Raw genomic sequence first — 24,470 nt, forward strand, 5'->3', positions numbered from 1 at the left:
AATCTGAGTTAATAGATCAAGTGCATGTACCTAACCTAACCTAACAACACAACTCAGATTAAATTAAGTTTACCAATTTTTTTTTACTTTATGACACCAAATAATAATCGAGAAGTGATTCACAGCCCGAATTACGCTTGTACGACCATCATTTGACTTCATTGCGGCTACATTTGGTTACATTTGGGTAATTCCTCGCTCCGTCGGTACATGCACGCGATCTATTAACTCAGATTAAAGTAAGTTTTCCAATTTTTTGTGACTTTCTGACACCAAATACTAGTCGAGAAGTGATTAGCAGTCCGATTTATTCATCTAGGACCATTATTTGACTTCATTCCGGCTATGTTTGGCTACATTTGGGTAATTAGTCGGACCGTATGTGGATGCTTTGTGCATAAGCAACGACAAGAAATAGTCACATCCGTGAAAAATGCATATTTTGCCTACTCTCGGGTGAAAATTGGCGATTTAGATAAACCATGGGCGCCACATAAAGTATGACGCACTTGTGTTGAAGGTTTAAAACTGTGGAAATATGGTAAGAAAAAAGTTATGCCATTTGGAGTCCCTGTGGTATGGCTGGAGCCTAAAAATCATGGTGATGACTGTTTTTTTGCTCTGTGAAGATAGAGAGATGTAATGCAAAAAAATAAACAAGGAATCGTTTATCCCAACATTCCATCTGCCATGAGACCAGTGCCACATGGTCCCGAGGTTCCAGTCCCCATTCCGCCAGAGGTGTTGCATTCCTTGTCATCAGAATCTGACCATGATTCACCGTCAGATAACGGAAGTGATGTTTATCAACCTGAAGATATTAGTGATGTACCGGAGGTGTTTACCCTGAGTGAACTTATCGATCTGATTAGGGATTTGAATTTACCAACGGAGTCTGCTGAACTTTTAGGATCTAGGTTGAAAATCAAAGAAGTTATTGAGCAAAGGGACATATTTTTCATGGTATAGGCAACGTGAACAAGAACTAGTTCAAATTTTTTCAGAGGAAGGCTCCTTGGTTTATTGTAGTAATGTCTGCTTTAATTAACTATTTTGACATTACCTATACAGCTACTGAATGGAGGTTGTTCATTGATTTTTCAAAAACAAGTCTCAAAGGAGTTTTACTTCATAATGGAAATGTATTTTCATTAATTCCTGTGGCTCACTCTGTTTATCTTAAGGAAACATGAAAATTTGCAGGTACTTCTCGAAAAAGTTCATTATAAAGATAATGGTTGGTTGATTTGTGGAGATTTCAAAGTCAATGCTTTGTTGCTTGGTCAACAGAGTGGATACACGAAAATACCATGTTTTTTGTGCAAGTGGGACAGCAGAGCGAGACGTGTACATTGGGACAAAAAAACACTGGTCACCAAGACAGGCTCTTGTGCCAGGTTCAAAAAAATACTCTGCTTGATCCATTGATTGACCCTAAGAAAGTGCTGTCGCCTCCACTGCATATTAAATTAGGGTTAATGAAGCAATTTGTAAAAGCCCTGGATAAGGAAAATGATTGTTTCAGGTACATATGCAGGGAATTTCCATTAGTTTCATATGAAAAAATCGAAGCTGGCATTTTCATGGCCCTCAAATCCGAAACTTAATGTTGGACCACCAATTTGAAGAATCGATGAACCAGTGTGAGATAGAAGCATGGGATAGTTTCAAGAATGCTGTGTATAGTTTTTAGGCAATATAAAAGATCTCTACTATCAAAACATTGTTGAAGTTATGTTGAATAACTTTAAAAACATGGTTTGCAGTATGAGTGCGAAAGTGCATTTCTTTCATTCCCATCTTGAGTATTTTCCTGAAAATTTAGGTAGTTTAAGTGAAGAGTAAGTTGAAAGATTTCACCAGGACATTAAGGAAATGGAAAAAAGGTACCAAGGAAGGTGGAATGTGAACATGATGGCAGACTACTGCTGGATGCTGAAGAGAGACTGTGCCAGTGAACAGATTGCCAGAAAATCGAAAAAAAAGTATCACTCATCCTAGAAGCCTAATATTAGGTTCATACATATTCATATACTGTATATCATTTCTTTCTGTATTTGCAAGCAAATAGCCTTATTCGCAATACTCTTTTGATTTAGTTAACTTTGAAGCCTATTGAATTGTCTTATCTGTATTGTAATATTTGTATGTTGTATTTGTATAATTTATAATATCTTGTCTTATTGGTAATAAGTGCGACGTGCTAGAGCAAAACAAGGTTTATTTTTGAAATCCTTGATAAAAAACGAATCTGAATCACGTCTGTTTTAAAACATTCAACTTTTCTTAAAATGCAGACCGGTGGAAAAACAACCATACACTTGGCTCATACATCATAAATAAGCACACACACACCTTCCTTCCAGCCTAGTATATATGGGTTTCAAAATGCTCAGAATAGGGAGATCAATTCAATTTCAATTGTTTATTCCTTGACAGAGGAAGCGGGATCCTAGTGCAGTCACTAGGTACCCCTGTACAATGACAACAGAAGCATCTGGCAAGTGTGACAAGTATATACAGCATAAATATTATAAAGGGGCTTACTAAAGCCTAAGGAAGGAAGGATATTCCTTTAACACATAATCAGTGTTTTTTTTACGAAATATCTGGCCAGTATGGGGAGGATCATCGTGTCTCCGTCGGGGGGTCGTGGAGTGGTGGTCCAGCAGGCGTCACGGAAGCGTTATGTGTGGGGACATCTTAGGAGGTAGTGGATAAGGGTGCTGCTGTCGGGTCTTCTGCATAATGCACAAGAGCTATAGGGAGATTTAAATGTTTATATCCTCAGTAAATATATATATATATATATATATATATATATATATATATATATATATATATATATATATAAATAAGGGTAACACATCCTGACCTTAAGGTAAGACTAAATAAACTGTATTAATGTAATATCATCCACACAACATCCTGACCTTAGGGTAACACTCACTAAACTGTATTAAAATATGATTTAAGCAATACCAAACGTATAAGCACGTGCGTGTCATAGGAATGCAAGTCCATCATCTACGCAGAACTGACTTCAACTGAGGCTGACTGCAGAGCAACGCCAACCGACTGCTGTCCGAATGAGTCGTACGTCTGGCACTTCATTTTTACCTAAAGCTTCACTTTTAACTGCTACACCGGCCATCCTCATTACACGAGGGACAACCACTATTATTATATAAGATGTCACTAGGCTAGATCGTGTCCATAATATGATAGTTATTAGTGGTTAGTGAGGCCATTTTAGATAGCTAATACATTGTGTTTATTTAATCTGAACACACTTGTCGCATTGTGTTGGACTTAAGAATTGTCACCCCCAACAGGCGGATAGTGCAGTGGAGGTGGACGTGTGGGACGACGCCCAGCGCGCCACCTCTCACGACGACGACGATGACATCACTGACGACGTGTTCGAAATGTCGTCGACGTCGGTCAACTCCCACGACAAAGATAACAAGCACACCAGTAACCCCACCTCTCTACCCCAACAACGGAAGATGGTGAGTATCTAGCGCTTCATATCTCTTACACACACACCAATAAACAACTTTATGGAACCATATGTTAGCTTTTGCATAAGTTGATGTGAGTATTCTGGAAAAGCTTGAGGGTAGAAGGTAATGTGTCGAGGTACGGTAGTGGATTGTGTCTAAGAGGGTGAGGTTTGATATATTGTATGGTAGTTTATACTAAGGTTGCTTGAGGAAGGTACGTTTAAGTGCGAGTGGTTAATCTTATGATGAAATAAGTTGGTGGGGGCGAATCTTTAGGGGATAGTCTTTATTATTTGTGTCATGTGTTCATTCATCTTATGGTTGATGCAGTGTGTGTTCAGCGGGCCTCGAGCTGAGTCACACAAGGAGGAGGGCCAGCGGGGTCGCGTGTTGCTTCACCACCGTCAGAAGGAGCTTCACCACCTCTGGGATGTTGGCAGCCGACGGTACGCGGGTCATGTCAGCACCACTAGCATCATTACTCGACTTCATCCTAACTTCTGTGTCAGCACCGCCCATGAACCTGTACATCCGCCCACGCCACCCGCAACGCCCACCTTGGTCCTGTCACAGTTGCCAAGTTCGCCTACACTTACAACAGAGGACCACGGTGGGATGGTGACCCTCCAGTCTCTCAACTGTCGCGGCGACTCGGGCTATATTCCCTCCCCCTCCTCCACAAACTCATTCACCTTCTCCAGTGATGAAGATGAACCTAGGGCGGCTGCCGCTTCTCGCCTGGGTGTCACGCCGCCCATAGACATCCCGTGTGCCCGTCGACGACCCGCCCATCAGCTGGCCATCAAGGAGCAGCGGCACCAGGAAGAAGCCACACCCAAGGCTTCCCCAGTACAAGACTGGACACCCGTACAGCGAGGACGCTTACGTTCCTGCCCTGAGCAGATAACGCCTTCCGTGCCACTTCGCGCCCCCGTGCTCAGGTTCCCAACCATCCACGGTCGTCACTGGTCTAACCCGGCCACTACACCCGACGGCCAACCACTCCTGACGGCACCGGCAATAGACACGAGGACCAACACCTCCAGGGACAGGCTCATTGATCTGACGGAGGAGGGAGGTGGTGAGTACAACACACATATATATATATATATATATATATATATATATATATATATATATATATATATATATATATATATCTATCTATCTATATCTATCTATCTATCTATCTATCTATCTATCTATCTATCTATCTATCTATCTATCTATCTATCTATCTATCTATCTATCTATCTATCTATCTATCTATCTATCTATCTATCTATCTATCTATCTGTATACATACATAGTGTAGTGATATAATATTTTCCCGTGTGATTTTATCAAAATATACAGTATATATACAGTACCTAATACTGCACTGTGTAGTGATGAGACCTCGGCACTTGGTAGTGACCCTGTGTGTGTGTCCTTAGTATTGTTTGGATTTACTCGATTTGTATCTACTGACTTGTTACTGTAGGCGGGTGACGTGGCTAGTACTAACTGGTGACATGGCTAGTACTAACTGGTGACGTGGCTAGTACTGGCTAATGATTTTCAGTGTCGATATGGGAGTGTGTTCCGAGTACAGTGCCATTCAATACGTTACAATTTTTATCGGTTTTTCCCAAATTAAAAAAAAAATAGTTGATTGGCCTGAAGATCAGACACCCCAGCTGAGGTGTAATCTCCTGGTGATTCAGTAGGCTGGGGTGTCTTATCTCCAGGTGATTCAATAAGCTGGGGTGTCTAACCTCCAGGTGATTCAATAAGCTGGGGTGTCTAACCTCCAGGTGATTCAATAAGCTGGGGAGTCTAATCTCCAGATGATTCAATAAGCTGGGGTGTCTAATCTCCAGGTGATTCAGTAAGCTGGGGTGTCTAATCTCCAGATGATTCAGTAAGCTGGGGTGTCTAATCTTCAGGTGATTCAGTAAGCTGAGGTGTCTAATCTCCAGGTGATTCAGTAAGCTGGGGTGTCTAATCTTCAGGTAATTCTATAAGCTGGGGTGTCTAACCTCCAGATGATTCAGTAAGCTGAGGTGTCTAATCTCCAGGTGATTCAGTAAGCTGGGGTGTCTAATCTCCAGATGATTCAGTAAGCTGGGGTGTCTAATCTCCAGATGATTCAGTAAGCTGGGGCGTCTAATCTCCAGATTCAGTAAGCTGGGGTGTCTAATCTTAGGTAATTCAATAAGCTGTGGTGTCTAATCTCCAGATGATTCAGTAAGCTGGGGCGTCTAATCTCCAGTTTCAGTAAGCTGGGGTGTTTAATCTCCAGATGATTCAGTAAGCTGGGGTGTCTAATCTCCAGATGATTCAGTAAGCTGGGGTGTCTTAATCTTCAGGTCATCCAAGGATGCCTAACATTAAAACCTCGATTTGATTTCAGAGATGGAGAATCCTGCTGTGTGAATTTACATTATGGGAAGTAAGTGTGTGTGTGTCGCTCTTCTTCTGTCATTCCTTCACCTATCTCGTGGCGGATCTGGTCAGTATCTTCAGGTGGTCGCATCCCGTCAGCCGCTATCGCCTCGGACCTTGACCCCGTACAGTGTGTTTCCTGGGGATGGCGCGGCGGGAACGTCAGTTGTGTACAATGATCTGTGGCTGCCTACCTGGTCATGTTTACTTGTCTGTGATGATGGTAGGGCGGGGATGGGAGTGTGGCAGGGGGTACTCGCTACTCTCCCGTGGGTGGTAGGTGGCGCTGTTTCCCGGTTTAGAGTCACGTCCATATTATGAGGTGTGTGTTGTTTCCCTGTAGTGATAAGAGGTGAAGCAGATGAAGTACGGCTGTTTATCTCTCTTTAGCCTGGCGGTCAAGAGATACATCACCTCATTTACAATGGTTACAGTTCATATTTTGTTCATTGAATCACGCATATTTATTTCCGTGTGTGGTTGGGTTTGGTTAGGTTAGCATAAGAGTGTTTAATCATCCGGTGAAATAAGCTGGGGGAGTTCCTAATCTTCATGAGGAGGTCTGTACACATCTGGTGTTTTCATTATCTAGGGAAGTGAAAACGTGATCTAGAAAGGACAGGGTAGTGTGTGTGTTGTCGAGGGGGGGGGGGTGCGGTGCCTCCACTGGTCAGTGGTCACACGTTCGGTTCATGGTGAGTTAGATGGTGACACGCTCCGCACAAAGCTCATCCACGGTGCTTGGTGTTCTTCTGTTTTTGTTGTGTTAAAACTCTCGGTGTGGTGCGTGATGGCTCCTTGTCACCGTGAGACTTCACACTTCTCATGGTTCTGGGATTTTTGAAAGACCTTGATATTTATGGTGTTGACAAAGGCTCCTGGTTATCCTTAACCAAGAGAGATTAGAGCGTCTCAGTTGCTTAGTTTATACTTCAGGCGGGTAAGGGGAGATTACTAGAAAGTTATAAGCACTTCAAAGGACATTACTGTCAGGTGTTCATATCTGGAACTAGCGGATGTCCTCCCCACTAGAGGTTAAAGAAGCTACATGTACAGACAACTGTCAGAGCTAACTTCTTTGGATTATGATTTGTGATATATATTTCTATGATAACCTGCCAGAGAATGTTATGATAGCACCGAGTATAGGCAACTTTGAGACCCGAGTTGACCAACTCTAATATTATGTTGAGGTACAATCTCGTTCAAGATTCTTCGAACACTGCTGGCAACTAGGGACCGTTTGTTTATTATAGTACGGAGTATAAATTATGAATGAATGTAAAAGTGATTGGTTACCTAGGTCCCTGTTGCTTAATTAATGGTTGGGCTTGTTTACTATAGTAAACAAACGGCCTTGAGTTGCCAGCCATCTCCAGCAGTGTTGGAAGAATCTTGAACGAGACTACATTCAAGAGCCCGTGCCTGACTAGTACACAACAGCGTACTGGGGTAGTGAGCTCATCAGGGGTGAAAGGGATAGAGTAAATTTATTGTATCTATATTGTTATGTTGAACTGTTATATTTATATTTGTAATAAATAGTGAAGGGAGAGATGAACGTCACTGCCAGATCTACTCAACGAAGTAGGAGGTTTTGGTGTGTTGGAAGGTTATCAACTATGTCTCAACCTGGCATCACCTTACCATAGAAACATTACACAGTCTGTTGTGCTCATTCATCTGTGTCCTGATCAATTGTTCACCCTTTCACTGCGGGGACGCTCTTTTTAATATTTTATTTTCTCATCCTAGACGGTTTTATTCAGCACAGAGACGCCCCCCACCACCCCCGTATACAAGATTCAAACATTTCTGTCTCATTCCACACACTTAGTATCATCCTCCTCCTTATCAGAGAAGGGGTGGGGGAGAGGGGGGATGGATCACAGCTTCCCTCAGCTCAGTCATTAATTGCACCTGTACATGTTAGGAGGCAGAACCTCCCCCATTTCCCACCCCTATCCCCCTCCTCCCACCCCTATCCCCCTCCTCCCACCCCTATCCCTTTCCTCCCACAGTACAGGTGTTGTTGTTTACTTGGAGACTGATTACTCCCTTCCATTCTCCTCCCCCCTCCCCCATCCCCCATTTTCCTCCCTTCTCCCTCCCAACAGGTGTGTGGCTCACGTTTGGGCAAGTCAGGTTAAAGCGGAAAGGAGTGAGGGAGCGGTCCGCGTGGGAAAGGATTGCCTTTTCCGGCCGCTGCTGGCAACATACCCCGCACACTGGCCACTCCCAATTTTCTCGCCGAACCCAGACCCGGTACCGGACCCGATTGGTTAGGTCGGGGGTGTAGTATGGTTAAGATAAAGATAAGTTAGGTTAGCGCATGTTAGGGTAAGTTAGGTAAGGTTTGCTGAGATTGTTCGAGTAGGTTAAGTTAGGGTTGGTTGTTTGGCTACGTTAAGTCAGGGCATATTATGTTAATTTATGTTTGTCCAAGTAACGTTAGACTTAGTTTGGTAAAGTAATTCATTATTTCACCACTTGTCTGTAACGTTACGACCCATGATGTTTGGTTAGGGTCACACTGATACCCTTCTTACCTCTGACCCTGGGCTGAGGATTGAACACAGGTCTCATTAGTGCGAGGCAGACGCGTTACGACACTACAACCAGCGTAAAATTGAGTGTTGTTTTTCACTACACTCCTTTATGATACTACACTGCCCTTTGTCTTAATTCACACGGGGGGAGGTATGCAGGGCCACTCCTGACACCTCCATCAGTACACAATACTGAGACCAAGGCGCGCTCATACTGCTGGGGGTGACAGCTTGGTGGTTGTGGGGGAGGGTGTGCTCAATGACTTCAGTAAGGCGAGTTCAGGTTTAAGAGTTTCCTAAGTATAGTTCAATGACTTCAGTAGGAGATATTGACTTTCACCCATAGTAACTTAACAGGTGTGAGGTGAAGGTGGACGGAAATAAAGTCCACAGGAAAAAAGAGGCTCATGACTTGTACACGTTGACAACACAATATATATATGATGGCATTGCACCTAGGTTAGGTTAGGTTAAGTTAGGTTTTTTCCGTGCCTTTTTATGTGACTTTTTTCTTGTGACTTTTTTTCCTGGATTCGAGGTGAAACACGTTGAAGCAAGGGTCACCCACTCAAGGTTTCAGCCCCTCCCCCAATCGCCAGGATTACTCGACCGCGTGACCTGGCTGGTTGGTGACCTTGCATGACTCAGTGTGTGTGTGTGGGACATCGATCACTACCTCATTCTCAATCCTCCTCCTCCTCCTCTTAGCTGAAGCCGTGTCCCGTCACCAGGACACATACTCCAGGAGTTTAATTCGTGGGTGGGGAGTGAGTACAGTGGGTGGAGGGGTGAGTACAGTAAGTGGAAGTGATGAGACAAGTGGGTGGAGTAAATTATCACCCACACACACACACACACACACCCACACACACACACACACACACCCACACCCACCCACACACACACCCACTACGTAATAGATAACAAGAAAATATTTACAACCGACGAAATACAGTATTAAGGTCCCAATACACTGTGTCGTTACCTGGTTTCCCCAAGTAACTTACCCCCACTACACGGTCACACCTGATGCTGCTGTAAACAACGCGTCCGAACTCGTCTGTCCATTTCAAACTGGCAGAAACATGTTTGAATTCTCCTGGGAATGACAAGGGCTTAGCAACGGGGATTTGTTCTCGGCTGCACAGTGGTCATTTCTTATTATAAATTCTAGTTTATTTTCCGAATAGGAAGTTATGGAGAGGGTTTGGTTTAAGCTTATCTTCTGTATTTAAAGCTGGATTTAAAGCGAGAAATTTGTATTAGAGACGATGCACGAATTTTGGTGCCACAAAAGAGACGAAAATATACCCAGAATTCACCTGACATCTTGTGTGTGCTTGAGTGTATCTTGACATGACTATGATAAGAAGTCTTCTGTTTCTTTAGGTCATTTATGTCTGAAACTTCGTAGGAATTTTCTAGATAGTGGTTGTTATTGAGTGTAGGACAATATCCCCCTTGGACAAAGCCCTCCCCGATGACAATAGCCCTCTATGACAATAGCCCTCTATGACAATAGCTCTAGGACTAAGTCCCCCTAGAAGAAAAGCCCCATAGGATATAAGCCCCCAGGGCAAAAGCCCCGTGGGACAATAGCCCCATAGGATATAAGCCCCCTAGGACATAAGCCCCCAGGACAAAAGCCCCGTAGGACAAAAGCCCCCTAGGACAAAGGCCCTCTAGAACATAAGCCCCCTAGGTAATAAGCCCCCTAGGACAAAGGCCCTCTAGAACATAAGCCCCCTAGGTAATAAGTCTAGAACATAAGACCCATAGGACATAAGCCCCCTAGGACAAAAGCCCGCTAGGACAAAAGCCTCCATGGACAATGGCCCTCTAGAACATAATCCTCCTTGGACAGCCTCCTAGGACAAAGGCCCACTAGAACATAAACCCCCTAGGTCCTAGGCGGCTTATATCCTAGGGCCTAGGATATAAGCCGCCTAGGACAAAGGCCCTCTTAGAGTCTAGAACATAAGCCCCTTAAGACAAAAGCCCCCTAGGATATAAGCCCCTAGGACAAATAATTTTATTTCCAGTTTCTGAAAACTTCTCGAACATGTAAAATATTGCATTTATTACACATAAGACTAAAACCTAACCTAAACTACAGTACCTAACCGAACTACAATACCTAACCTAACTAAACTATGATACCTAACCTAACATATTTTTCACTTTAACTGGAGGGGCTTTTGTCCTACTTTGCACATTGAGGGTCATTTCTCCGGACCCCGACAATAGGAGTAGACCGTGCTTTGGGGTTAAGTCAGTGCACTTGTGCATTTGACCGGTCTTCCTGGGCTATCGCCACTTATCAGCTTACTAGCCATTTGGGCGACTTATCCAGTGTTAGTGCAGGAGGATACCAGGGACCGGCAAACCTGTGGTGTTGGTAGGGTCACACTGGATAACACCCTAATCACTTGTGTCCAGGCCGAGGCTCGAACCCTTGACATATTGTTGAGAGTTATGCGCGTTACCCCTGTACCATAAAATAACACGGATCCCATGAAGATTTGACTCTAAATTATTTCACCCGATTATTATTATTATTGTTGTTGTTGTTGTTGTTGTCGTCGTCGTCGTCGTCGTCGTCGTCGTCGTCGTCGTCAGACTATATTTCCCCAAATGGGTGATCGTTACTGATTATAACGAAGGCTCACAAGTAGTTCTGCGAATAGCTGGGAAATAGTCATGAAGCTAATGTTCCTAAAGCTTTATATAGACCTTTGAAGAAAAAAAAAGTACTCCGGTATCCCCTCAAACCTTCCCTATTTTCTCTACCAAGGAAATGCGCAGGAAGATATGTAGATGAAGTTGTAATACTTGTAGCTACAGTATATTAGTTCACTTGTTTACTCATCATGAGTTTACATGGTAGTTTTTATAATTGTTTACATGGTAGTTTTTATAATTGTTTCTCATTCCGGCAAAGAAGTGGCAAAATAGTTTTCCTATCCTTTCTGGGTGTTGTCTGTCTGTCTCCTCAACCTACTATACCAGAAGGAACGCTGACAAACGCTAGGGCACCCGGTTATATATTTTTACAAGGTTTTGGTTTACTGAACTATATACAGGCAGTCAGATAAAATATTTGATAAGATACATTGCGACCGTTCGTTTGTTGTGTTGGCTGCTCACTCTTCGTGGAAACATGCGAGTCACGTCCGCACTATGATAATCACTACAGCTTTATACTGTACAACGAGAAGCTTGAAGCCTACATCCTTTAATTTTACTTTTATCCTCTTCACCACTGATCGGCTCGTTAGCCACTTGGGCGATCGGTCACGTCTGTTACTTTTCTTTTGCTTTTATCCTCTTCACCAATTGATCGGCTCCTAAGCCGCTTGGGCGATCGGTAACGTCTCTGTTACGCAAGTACTGGGCATGCACCGGCTCCTGGATGTACCTGAACCTGCTCCAGTATTGGTCAAGTCTGGTCTTGAAAGAGCTCACACTCGGTGCCGTCACAACACTTTCTGTAAGACTTTTCCAAGAGTTTACAACCCTCACTCCGAAGAAGTTTGCCCTCACACTTTTCTGGACTTGCTGCTTCTTCAATCTTGAGCTTTGACCCCTTGTGGGGCGAGCGTCCGCCAGCTCCAAGTAAGGACACTCGACTGAGTAGTGCCGCTTGAGATGCTAATACACCTCAATTAGGTCGCCCCTTGCCCGTCTGTAGTATAAGCTAGGCAAGTTCAGGCGCTCCAATCTCTCAGGGTAACTGAGGTGCCGAAGTGCAGGCACCAGTCTGATGGCCCTCCTTTGAACATTTTCAACCTACTGGCAGTCCCTAGCATATCTCGGGGACCAGACGGGGTGACAGTACTCCAGATGGGGAAGCACTTCACTCTTGAAGATCGTCACGAGGGACGGACCGTCTAGATATCTAAACGACCTTTTAAGACCCAATAATTTATTTGCCTGATTTACCTTCTTCTCGCAATGGCCCGAGAACTTCAGCTAATTTTCAACATGCACACCTAGGTCTTTCTCACATTGTCTCAAATAGTGCAGTTTCTTCATCCCGTTGGGACATATGATACGCCTCCTTACCGTTGGTACGCCCCAGGTGCGTGACGTTGAATCTCGGCAGCCATTTCTTTGACCATTCTTGGAGCTCACAGAGATCCTTCTGCAGCTCTTCACAGTCCGCATGGTTCTTGATTTCCCGAAAAAACTTGGCGTCATCGGCAAACATTTTTTTTTTGCGGGAATTAGCCCACCCGGGCACAGATCACTGACCCACATTGGGGCCTGAGAGGCGAAATGTAGTAGTAGTAGTAGTAATAATAATAATAATAATAATAATAATAATAATAATAATAATAATAAAGAAACATAAATAAATACAAAATGAAAAAAAGATCAAGAGTGAGAAACAATATATGTATGTTGTGTTGTCAATGGTAAGAGAAACAATTGAGACACTGCAATTGTGTGTAAATGGGGCAGAAAGTCGGATCAGCAACCTGGGGCTTGGTCACAATTTTCGTAATGCCATATGACAGCAGGGTCTACCATTAGACAATACATTATGCTTCCAATATCTGGCGGTAGTACCTCCCTGTTTGGTAGCTGCATACTACCTACTACGCAACGTCAGGCATGTCATTTATGAAACAAACAAACAGCGGGCCCAATACACTGCCCTGTGGTACCCCGCTTGTGACAGGTACAGGTGATGATTTCGTGCCATTAATCACCACACACTTCTTGCGGTCATGTAGAAAGTCTTCTATCCACGCTAGGACATTTCCCCGAATTCCGTACCTTTCCAGTTTGATTTTCAGCCTTTTATGGGGTACACTGTCGAAAGCCTTGGCAAAATATGGGTCCAAATATCCAATACCTTGAACAATTGTGTTAAGCAGGAGCGCCCCGGCATAAAACTGTGTTGGCAATCCTTTACAAGGTTGTTTCGTAGTAGATGTTCCATCCCAGCATCTCTGATAATACTCTCAAGTACTTAACATATTATGCTGGTCAGGCTTACTGGTCTCTTGTTGTTCGTGTAGTGACGATCCCCTTCTTGAAGGTAGGACTCACATAAGCTACTTTCCAATCACTGGGGACCTTTTGTTCATCCAGGCATTTACAAAACAGGATCTTCAGAGGCTCGGCAAGCTCGTTGCACAACTGTCTTAGCACTCTAGGATGCACCATGTCAGGGCCGGGACTCTTATGGACCTTTAGCTTTGACAGTTTATTTCTAATACCCTCTTCTGTGAACACAATGTGGGTCAGTGCTGTGTCGAACCGTCTGTCCTTAAACGCAGGAAGGTTAATCGCATCCTCTCTTGTGAACACTGAGGAAAAGAAGCTGTTCAATGCCTGGTCAGAATCTGCGTAACTACCATCTTCAAGCCTCAGGTCTGATATTCCTACTCGCTTTTTTAATTTCGACTTTGCATAGCGGTAAAACGCCTTTGGGTTTGACTTGACCTCGCTTGCAACCAGCCTCTGGAACTCCTTTTCAGCCCTCCTACATTCTATCTTTGCCTGGTTTCTGGCTCTTGCATACATCCTCCTGTCCTGCTCATCGTTTGACCCAACCCACGTCTTGAATTTCTGGGCTTTCTTCTTAACTTTGTCGACCGCCGCATGGTTCATGTGTAGGGATCCCCTCGTATTCCTAGAAGCACTGGGTTTGGTCTTGGGTATATATTTATCGATCAAATGGGCCACTTTACTAGTTATGATATTCAGCGTAGTGTCTGCGTTCTTGTGCCTTAATGAGTCAGGCCAGTGGATACCCTTTATCTCTTCCCTCACCCCATTGTAATTTCCCCTGTAATATTTGCACCTTGGCCAGGCCTCATCTTGAACTAGGTAACAGTTAAATTTGAATGACAACACTATATGGTGACTGGTGCCTACTGGGGCAAGGTGTTCCAGTTTGGCCACCATACCCTCCTCGTTTGTTATGATGAGGTCTAGTGGCTTGGGTGTTTGCTCCCCTCTGTAATGTGTCGGGTCTCTAATATGTTGGAACAGAAAATTATCTCTTGAGTTTCTACAAAAAGAGTAGCAGGGTTATTCAAGTCATTTGGGGTGAACTCGTTTCTCCATTCGATGTCGCCATAGTTAAAGTCCCCCATGATAAGGAGGTGGCTTGGGTTGAACTTCGCTGCGTTGTCTATTAAGGCTCTTAAGTTCCTTTGATTTAGTGGGCCACAGTTTGGGGATCTGTAGATACACCCGACGATAAGTAAGTCCCCTCCCTTTAATTTAATTTCACACCACTTGGACTCTTCAAAAACATCCTCTCTCTGCACCCTCGCCTGGCTGGCTCTAAGGTCTTGTTTAGCATAGATAACCACACCCCTCTTGCACGTTTCTTGAGAAAGGTTCGTAAATGAGTCCTATCCAGCAATACAGAACTCACATTCCTCTGGGTCGATTCTCCTGTTCTTGTACAACAGTTCTACAACTCCTACAATATCTGGTTGGTGTACCTTCAGTAGTGTTTGAAACTCCTCTCTCTTATCAAGGAACGTGTCCGTGTAAGTGTACATGACATTCAAGCCAGAATTTGTTCTCGGTAACGTCTCTGTTCTTAGTACTAACCCTCCCCACATTCTCATAAGCGGCAGCATTTGCTAAGTACACTGTATTTTACAGGGTGTGGTTAGAAATGTCATTGTTTACATGGCGCTCGGCTGGTCGGCGGAGCTGGTGCAACCTCCCTGGTGGGGGGTGGAGGGTAAGCTGCTGCTTTCCTGGCCCTGTGTCGGCACACTTGCTTCCACTACCCTCTCCCTGAATATAACCCATGTACATCCGTCCCCGTTCCTCCTCGACTCTTCCCTTCTCTGCTTCAAGCCCTGCAGACTAAATTACTCAGAATAGGCAAACTGTACTCCAAGCTTTGTCAATAAATCTGTTAAACGAAACTAACTGCAGGCGCTTCTTGTGCTGTTCCCTTTGCATTACCGTGCGATGTGGGTGAATGAATACCCTCGGAGATGCCTCGCTCCTTGCTAAGTTTTTTGCTTGCCGAATAACCTCCCATTTCTCCTCCTCACTTACTAGTGTGATCCTGAGGGGGCGAGGCTTATCCCCCTGCTTTTGTCCCAGCCTCCTCACATCCTGAGGGGTTGATGGCATCTTCAGAACCTCTGTACTAATATTCTTAAACTGCATCTGCATCATGGAGGCCAGGCGGGCCACGCCACCCTCTAAAGTTCTAAGCCATACACTCAGCAGAATCAGGGCATCTTGTTTGTGCAGGTCGCGTGGGGGGGGTGGGGGGGGCAGCGCACGTGGTCGCAGGCTGATATATTTAATGTTTGTTCGGGTAAGGCAGTGCATCTTATCGTGTGTTATCTTACTCTCAGTTCCCTCCGCCTGGCTCTCAGGGACTCCAAAAAGTATTACATTGTTCCTGCGCTGGAAACGTTCCCGTTGTTCCTCCTCCCCTAACAGTAGGTCCGTTAATTTTCATTTCTTCGACACACTTCTTCAGAGTTCCTAGCTGCTGTAGAACCTGTTCTGCATCCTCACCCATCAACATATTTCCTAGTTGACTACTGCGTGTTTAGGGTGATACGTTATTCCGTAAACAATGGAATGGCCTTCTTTGTATTTCATAATAAGAAATGTTTAACAAGATATGGATCGGGCTTGTCACTCAGTTATGGGCAAAAATCAGTGTGGGCGATATATATCTTATTATTGAACGAATACTAGTAACTCAAGAATATTTTTCGCTCCCAATTATCATCGGGAAGTACCCGGACCTTAGTGTTGTACACATTGAATCCGCGTCACTAATGTCGACAGAGTGTCAGCGGACGGCTTTGTTCACCACGTTCTTAGAAGTACATCCTGTGGGGTTAGCTAGCACTGAGGTATTTACGTTTTACGGTGATGTACTCGTGGGACGCTCAACTATTGCTGCATTGGCTGTCAGGAAACCAAGAGTTTGTTTCTTTGTATAATTGTACAACAGAGAAAGCGTAGTTGGCATCTGTTGACATTCAAATTTTCGTTCCCAATATACAGTACATACAATTATGTTCGAGAAATACACCCTTGCAATCTTCGTATGATGTTCTTGTTAGATGTAAAGAAATACATTAAAAGAAGTTTAAAGAAGTTTTCATTCGTGATATTCAGCAATGGAGGGGACAAAGGAGAGCCGCCCACAAAAAATTAAGAATACTTGAGGCTTTTGGGACGCGTCCATTAACGTCGTGCGTCCTTGGAAATACTAAACACCTTAGAGATCACGTGAAGATTAGGCACCCCAGCTTATTTCACCTGATGATAAAACCCCTTAATGCTCCCTAGATTAGGTTAGGTTAGTAGACTTAGACGTTAGCGTATTTAATTATCAGGTTAGGATAGTATTAGAACATAAGAAAATAAGGAGACTGCAATAGGCCGGTTGGCCTGTGCATGGCAGCTCCTGTCGAGAGTTACTACCACTCTATCATCCATGAATCTATCTAGCCTCCCTTTGAAACTTTCCAGCGTTCCAGCACTTACTACAAAGTTGCTAAGCTTGTTCCACTCGTCCACCACCCTATTTGTAAACCAGTTCCTTCCTATCTCCCTCCTAAACCTAAACTTATCCAACTTGAATCCGTTGTTCCGAGTCCTATCCTGCTCGGATATTATAAGAACTTTATCTATATCCCCTTTATTGATTCCTTTCACCCACTTAAATACTTCTATCATATCTCCCCGCACTCTTCGTCTTTCTAGGGAATGCAAGTTTAGTCTCTTTAACCTATCCTGATATGGAAGGTTTCTAAGTCCCGGAATCATTTTCGTCATTCTTCGCTGCACCGACTCTAGTGAATTTATATCCATTCTATAATAGGGGCACCAGAACTGAACCGCATAATCGAGATGCGGCCTGACTAGCGCAAGATATAGTTGCAATAAGACCTCTGCACTCTTATTACTTACACTTCTAGATATAAAACCCAATACTCTGTTTGCCTTATTTCGAACATTAACGCACTGTTTTCTAGGCCGTAGGTCCGGGCTTACAAGTACCCCTAGGTCTCTTTCACAAGTCGACTTCTCTAGGTTGATGTTGTTAAGGCTGTATACATTATAAGTATTTGTTCTTCCAATATGAAGTACGCTGCACTTGCTGGTGTTGAATTTCATTTGCCATTTTTCAGACCACCCCTGCAGTTTATTTAGATCCTCCTGTAATGCATTTGCATCCTGCCCTGAATTAATCTGCCGCCCTATTTTGGTGTCATCCACAAACTTGCTTATGTCACTGCTGATCCCAGTATCTAGATCGTTTATGTAGATTATGAACAAGAGTGGGCCTAGTACTGACCCCTGGGGAACCCCACTGGTTACACGGCCCCACTCAGATTTAACACCATCTACGCTGACCCTCTGCGTTCTATTTAATTATCAGGTTAGGATAGTATTAGGTTACGTTAGACTTAAACGTTAGTGTATTAATTATCAGGTTAGGTTAGGGTGGCGTTAGTTAGGGTGGATATTATTATCAAGTGAGATAATATAGGGTGCCTGTGCTTCACTTAATCTTAACTTCGAGTCACTGGAGTAGAAGTAAGGAGTGTTTACCTCAGCGGCTGCTCCCCAACACAACTTCACCGAGCCGTCAATGCATAAAGCCCGGGAGAAGAGCAGGTGGTGTGTTGTTGGCGGGGTGACGGACGCAAACACTATTGATGCTAAACCATGAATACTCACCTGCCCACCTGTCCTGCTCTCGCCCTTACTACACCTCTACCTCCCTACCTCTACCCCTCCCTTACTACACTCTACCCCTCCTTTACTACACTCTACCCCTCCTTTACTACACTCTACCCCTCCTTTACTACACTCTACCCCTCCTTTACTACACTCTACCCCTCCCTTACTACTGTACACTCCCCTCCTTACTACTGTACACTCTACCCCTCCCTTACTACTGTACACTCTACCCCTCCCTTACTACTACACACTCTACCCCTCACCACTACTTATACCTCTACCCCTCCTTACTACTGTACACTCTACCCCTTCCCTTACTACTGTACACCTCTACCCTCCCTTACTACTGCCTCCCCTCCTTACTACTGCACTCTACCCCTCCTTACTACTGTGCACTCTACCCCTCCCTTACTACTGTACCTCTACCCCTCCTTACTACTGTACTCTACCCCTCCCCTTACTACTGTACACTCTACCTCTCCTTACTACTGTACACTCTACCCCTCCCTTACATACTCTACCCTCCCTTACTACACCCTCCTCACTACACCTACCCCTCCCTTACTACCTCTACCCCTCTCCCTTACTACACTCTACCCTCCTTACTACTGTTCTCTACCCCTCCTTACTACTGTACACTCTACCCCTCCCCTTACTACTGTACACTACCCCTCCTTACTGTACACTCTACCCCTCCTTACTACTGTGCACTCTACCTCCCTACCATGCACTCTACCCCTCCTTACTCACTGTACACTCTACCCCTCCTTACTACTGTACCTCTACCCCTCCCTTACTACTGACACTCTACCCCTCCCTTACTACTGTACACTCTACCCCTCCTTACTACTGTACACTCTACCCCTCCTTACTACTGTACACTCTACCCCTCCTTACTACTGTGCACTCTACCCCTCCTTACTACTGTACACTCTACCTCCTTACTACTGCACTCTACCCCTCCCTTACTACTGTACACTCTACCCCTCCCTTACTACTGTACACTCTACCCCTCCCTTACTACTGTACCTCTACCCCTCCCCTACTGTACACTCTACCCCTCCCTTACTACTGTACTCTCTACCCCTCACTTACTACTGTACTCTACCCCTCCTTACTACTGTACACTCTACCCCTCCCTTACTACTGTACACTCTACCCCCCCTTACTACTGTACACTCTACCCCTCCTTACTACTCTACCCCTCCTTACTACTCTACCCCTCCTTACTACACTCTACCCCTCCTTACTACACACTCTACCCCTCCCTTACTACACTCTACTCTCCTTACTACAATCTACCCCTCCCTTACTACACTCTACCCCTCCTTACTACACTCACCTCCTTACTACCTACACTCTACCCCTCCCTTACAACACTCTACCCCTCCCTTACTACACTCTACCCCTCCTTACTACTGTACACTCTACCCCTCCTTACTACTGCCCTCTACCCCTCCTTTACACTCTACCCCTCCCTTACCTCTACCTCCTTACTACACTCTACCCCTCCTTACACTCTCCCTCCTTACCCCTCCCTTACACTTACCCCTCCTACTCCCCTCCTTACTACACTCTACCCCTCATACCTCTACCTCCTTACACTCTACCCTCCCCTTACACTCTACCCCTCCCTTACTTACACTCTACCTCCCTTACTACCTCTACCCTCCTTACTACACTCTACCCTCCCCTTACTACCTCTACCCCTCCTTACTACCTCTACCCCTCCCTCTACCCCTCCCTTACTACCTCTACCCCTCCCTTACTACACTCTACCTCTCCTTACTACCTCTACCCCTTACTACTGTACCTCCTCCCCTCCCTTTACACTCTACCCTCCTTACACTCTACCCTTACTACCTCTACCCCTACCTACACTCACCTCTCCTTACTACTCTACCCCTCACTCTACTCTCCTTACCTCTACCTCTCCTTACCTCTCCCTCCCTTACTACACTCTACCCCTCCTTACACTCTACCCCTCCTTACACTCTCCTCCTTCCCCTCCCTTTACATCTACCCCTCCTTACTGCCTCTTACCCCTCCTTCTACACTCTACCCTCCTTACTACACTCTACCCCTCCCTTACTACACTCCTCACCTCCTTACACATTCTACCCCTCCTTACTACCTCTACCCCTCGCCTACACTCTACCTCCTTACTACTCTACACCCCTCCCTCCCCTCCTTACTACCTCTACCTCCCTTCTCCCCTCCTTACTACCCCTCCTTACCTCTACCCCTCCTTACACTCTACCCTCCCTTACTACCTCTACCTCTCCCTTACTACCTCTACCCCTCCTTACTACTGTACACTCTACCCCTCCCTTACTACCTCCCCTCCTTTACTGTTTACTCTACCCCTCCTTACACTCTACCCTCCCTTACTACACTCTACCCCTCCTTACACTCTGCCTCTCCTTACTACTGTGCTCTACCCTCTACTACTATCTCTTCCTTACTACCGCTCTTCCTCTCCTTACTACTGTATCTACCCCTCCCTTACACTCTACCTCCCTTACCCCTCCTTACCTCTACCCCCTCCCTTACTACTGTACACTACCCCTCCTTACTACTGTACACTCTACCCCTCTACCTCACTGTACACTCTACCCCCTCCTTACTACTGTACCTCTGCCTCATACTACTTCTCTACCTCCCTTACACTCTACCCCTCCCTTACTACCTCTACCCCTCTTACACTCCTACCTCTCACATACTTACCTCTACCCCTCCTTACCTCTACCTCTCCTTACTACTGTACATCTACCCCTCCCTTACTACACTCTACCCCTCTATACTACCCCTCCTTCTACTTATCTACCCCTCCTTACTACACTCTACCCCTCCCTTACTGCTTCACTCTACCCCTCCTTACTACACTCTCACCCCTCCTTACTACACTCTACCCTCCTTACTACTTACCTCTACCTCCTTACTACTTTACCTCTACCCCTCCTTACTACCTCTACCTCTTTACTTACACTCTACCCCTCCCCTTACTACTGTACCTCTACCCCTCCCTTACTACCTCCCCCTCCTTACTATACTCCCCTCCTTATACTCTACCCTCCCCTTACTACCTCTACCCTCCCTTACCACTCTACCCCTCCCTTACTACTGTACCTCCTACCCCTCCCTTACTACACTCTACCTCTCCTTACTACTGTACACTCCCCTCCCTTACTACATACCTCTACCCCTCCTTTCTCCACACTCTACCCCTCCCTTACTACTCTACACTCTACCCCTCCTTACTACTCCTACACTCTACCCCTCCTTACTACTCTACCTCTACCCCTCCTTACTACCTCTACCCCTCCTTACTACACTACCCCTCCCCTGCACTCTACCCCTCCCTTACTACCTCTCCCCTCCCTTACTACACTCTACCCTCCCTTACTACCTCTACCCCTCCCTTACTACACTGTACCCCTCCCTTACTACACTCTCCCCTCCTTACTACTGCACACTCTACCCCTCCCTTACTACTGCCTCTACCCCCTCCCTACTACACTCCTACCCTCCCACCCTACCTCCCCTCACCCTACACTCCCCCTCCCTTACTACCTCTACCCCTCCTTACTGTACCTCTACCCCTCCCTTACTACCTCTACCCCACTCACTTACTAGACTCTCACCCCTCCCTTACTACTGTACACTCTACCCTCCCTTACTGTACTCTACCCCTCCTTACTACCTCTCCCTCCCTACTACCTCCACCCCTCCCTTACTACTGTACACTCTACCCCTCCTTACTACTGTACTCTACCCCTCCCTTACTACTGTATTCTCTACCCCTCCTTACACTGTACACTCTACCCCTCCCATACTACACTCTACCCCTCCCTTACTACTGTACACTCTACCCTCCTTACTACCTCTACCCTCCTTACTACTGTACACTCCCCTCCCTCATACTACACTCTACCCTCCTTACTACACACACTCTACCCTCCCTTACACTCTACCCTCCCTTACCTCTACCCCTCCTTACACTACCTCCCTTACTACACTACCCCTCCTTACTATACTCTACCCCTCCCTTACTATACTCCTACCTCTTACTACCTCTATCCCTCCCCTTACTACCTCTCTCCCTCCTTACTACCTCTACCCCTCCCTTACTACCTCTACCTCCCTTACTACCTCTACCCCTCCCTACTACCTCTACCCCTCCCTTACCACACTCTACCCCTCACCCTATACCCTCCCTTACCTACCTCTACCTCCCCTTACTACCTCTACCCTCCCTTACACTCTACCCCTCACCCCCACCTCCTACCCCTCATACTAACTCTACCCCTCCTTACACTCTACCCTCCCTTACTACACTCTACCCCTCCCTTACTACCTCTACCCCTCCCCTTACTACACCCTACCCCTCCCTTACTACCTCTACCCCTCCCCTTACTACCTCTACCCCTCCTTACTACCTCTACCCCTCCCCTTACTACCTCTACCCCTCACCCTACACTCCACCTCTCCCTTACTACACTCTACCTCTCCTTACTACACTCTACCTCTCCCTTACCTGTACACTCTACCCCTCCCTTACTACCTCTACCTCCTTACTACACTCTACCCCTCCCTTACTACACTCTACTCCTCCCTTACTACCTCTACCTCTCCCCTTACTACCTCTACCCCTCCTTACTACTGTACACTCTCTCCTCCTTACTACTGTACCTCTACCCCTCCTTACTACTGTACCTCTCTCCCTTACTACCTCTACCCCTCCCTACTACCTCTACCCCTCCCTTACTACTGTACCTCTACCCCTCCCTTACTACCTCCCTACCCCTCCTTACTACACTCTACCCCTCCTTACTACCTCTACCCCTCCTTACTACTGTACACTCCTACCCCTCCTTACTACCTCTACCCCTCCCCTTACACACTCTACCTCCCTTACTACCTCTACCCCTCATACTACACTCTACCCCTCCCTTACTACACTCTACCTCCTTACTACCTCTACCTCCTTACTACACTCTACCCCTCCTTACTACCTCTACCCCTCCTTACTACACTCTACCCCCCTCCCTTACTACCTCTACCCCTCCCTTACCTCCCCCTCCCTTACTACCTCTACCCTCCCTTACTACCTCTACCCCTCCCTACTACCTCACCCCTCCCTTACCCTCTACCCCTCCCTTACTACACTCTACCCCTCCCCTTACTACTGTACACTTACCCCTCCCTTACACTAGGGGTGGCCAACCTTTGTGTGATGTGACCTATCAAACAGGGAGGTACTACCGCCTGGGAAGATGTTGAAGCATAATGTGTTGTCTAATGGTAGACCCTGCTGCTTATGTGACCAAGTCCCAGGTTGCTGATCTGACTTCCTGCCTCATTTACACACAATTGCAGGGTCTCAATTGTTTCTCTTACTCTGACAACACAACATACATATATTGTTTCTCACTTTTGTAGGTCTTTATTATTATCATTATTATTTTATTAATTTTATTTTTATCAATTTCGTTATAAATTTTATTTATGTGGGTCAGTGGCCTGTGCCTGGGTGATATCCGTCCCCAAAAAAAAAATTTTCCAGTTTCCTGATGCGATCTACGAGGCTAATATTCACCCATAACACCCCTCCCTTTGCCATAAAATATGCAGATTCGGAGAGAGAGAGAGAGAGAGAGAGAGAGAGAGAGAGAGAGAGAGATAATATTTTTCAAGAACTGTTATATATTGTTAACATGACAAAAGCATACACTTACTTTACTAATAGGGTGGTTAGCATTGCATGTTGTCTGCCAGCATTGTGTAAATAGGACTAGGCGGTGACTGCTAGCAGCCAGGTGTTCATCTGACATTGTTGATGGGTATTTGAATTTGATGTGTTTCATGTGTGAAAATATTGATTCACAAAGGTAGGTTGATCAAAAAAATGCTGTTAGGTATATGGCACTTTTTTTGACATTGGAATATTTTTCTTCGTTGAGAATGTTGAGAAGGTTACAGAAACTTCGTCCTATCGCTTACACCGGGTCACCATTTAAGGGATAGATCTTGTATTAGTGACGACTTAGACAAAATATCACGGATCACCTGCAGATTTGGCACCCCAGATTATTTCACCTGATGATTAAACACCCTAACGCTAACATTATCTCTATCCAACCTAACCTATTCCCTCTCCCAGATAGCAATAGGTTGTCTGGAGAGAGAACTTGGGGTGACTCATCTTCAGGTGGTCCAAGTTACATACAGAGTAATTAAACTTTATTACCACTTTCTGGCAAGTGGCCGCACCAAACGTTCA

General features: G+C 45.4%; 1 protein-coding gene across 1 annotated transcript in view; it reads left to right on the plus strand.

The window, feature by feature from the left end:
• LOC121863614 overlaps window positions 1-24,470 on the plus strand; it is a 58,650-nt gene that overhangs the window by 5,496 nt on the left and 28,684 nt on the right. Inside the window, exons 2-3 of the mRNA XM_042362351.1 lie at window positions 3,336-3,512; window positions 3,837-4,587. Coding sequence (XP_042218285.1) covers window positions 3,336-3,512; window positions 3,837-4,587 — 928 coding nt within the window. The remainder of the gene's footprint in view (window positions 1-3,335; window positions 3,513-3,836; window positions 4,588-24,470) is intronic.

This window comes from Homarus americanus, unplaced genomic scaffold (assembly GCF_018991925.1).
Source record: "Homarus americanus isolate GMGI-L3 unplaced genomic scaffold, GMGI_Hamer_2.0 scaffold41366, whole genome shotgun sequence".
Lineage (NCBI taxonomy): Eukaryota > Metazoa > Arthropoda > Malacostraca > Decapoda > Nephropidae > Homarus > Homarus americanus.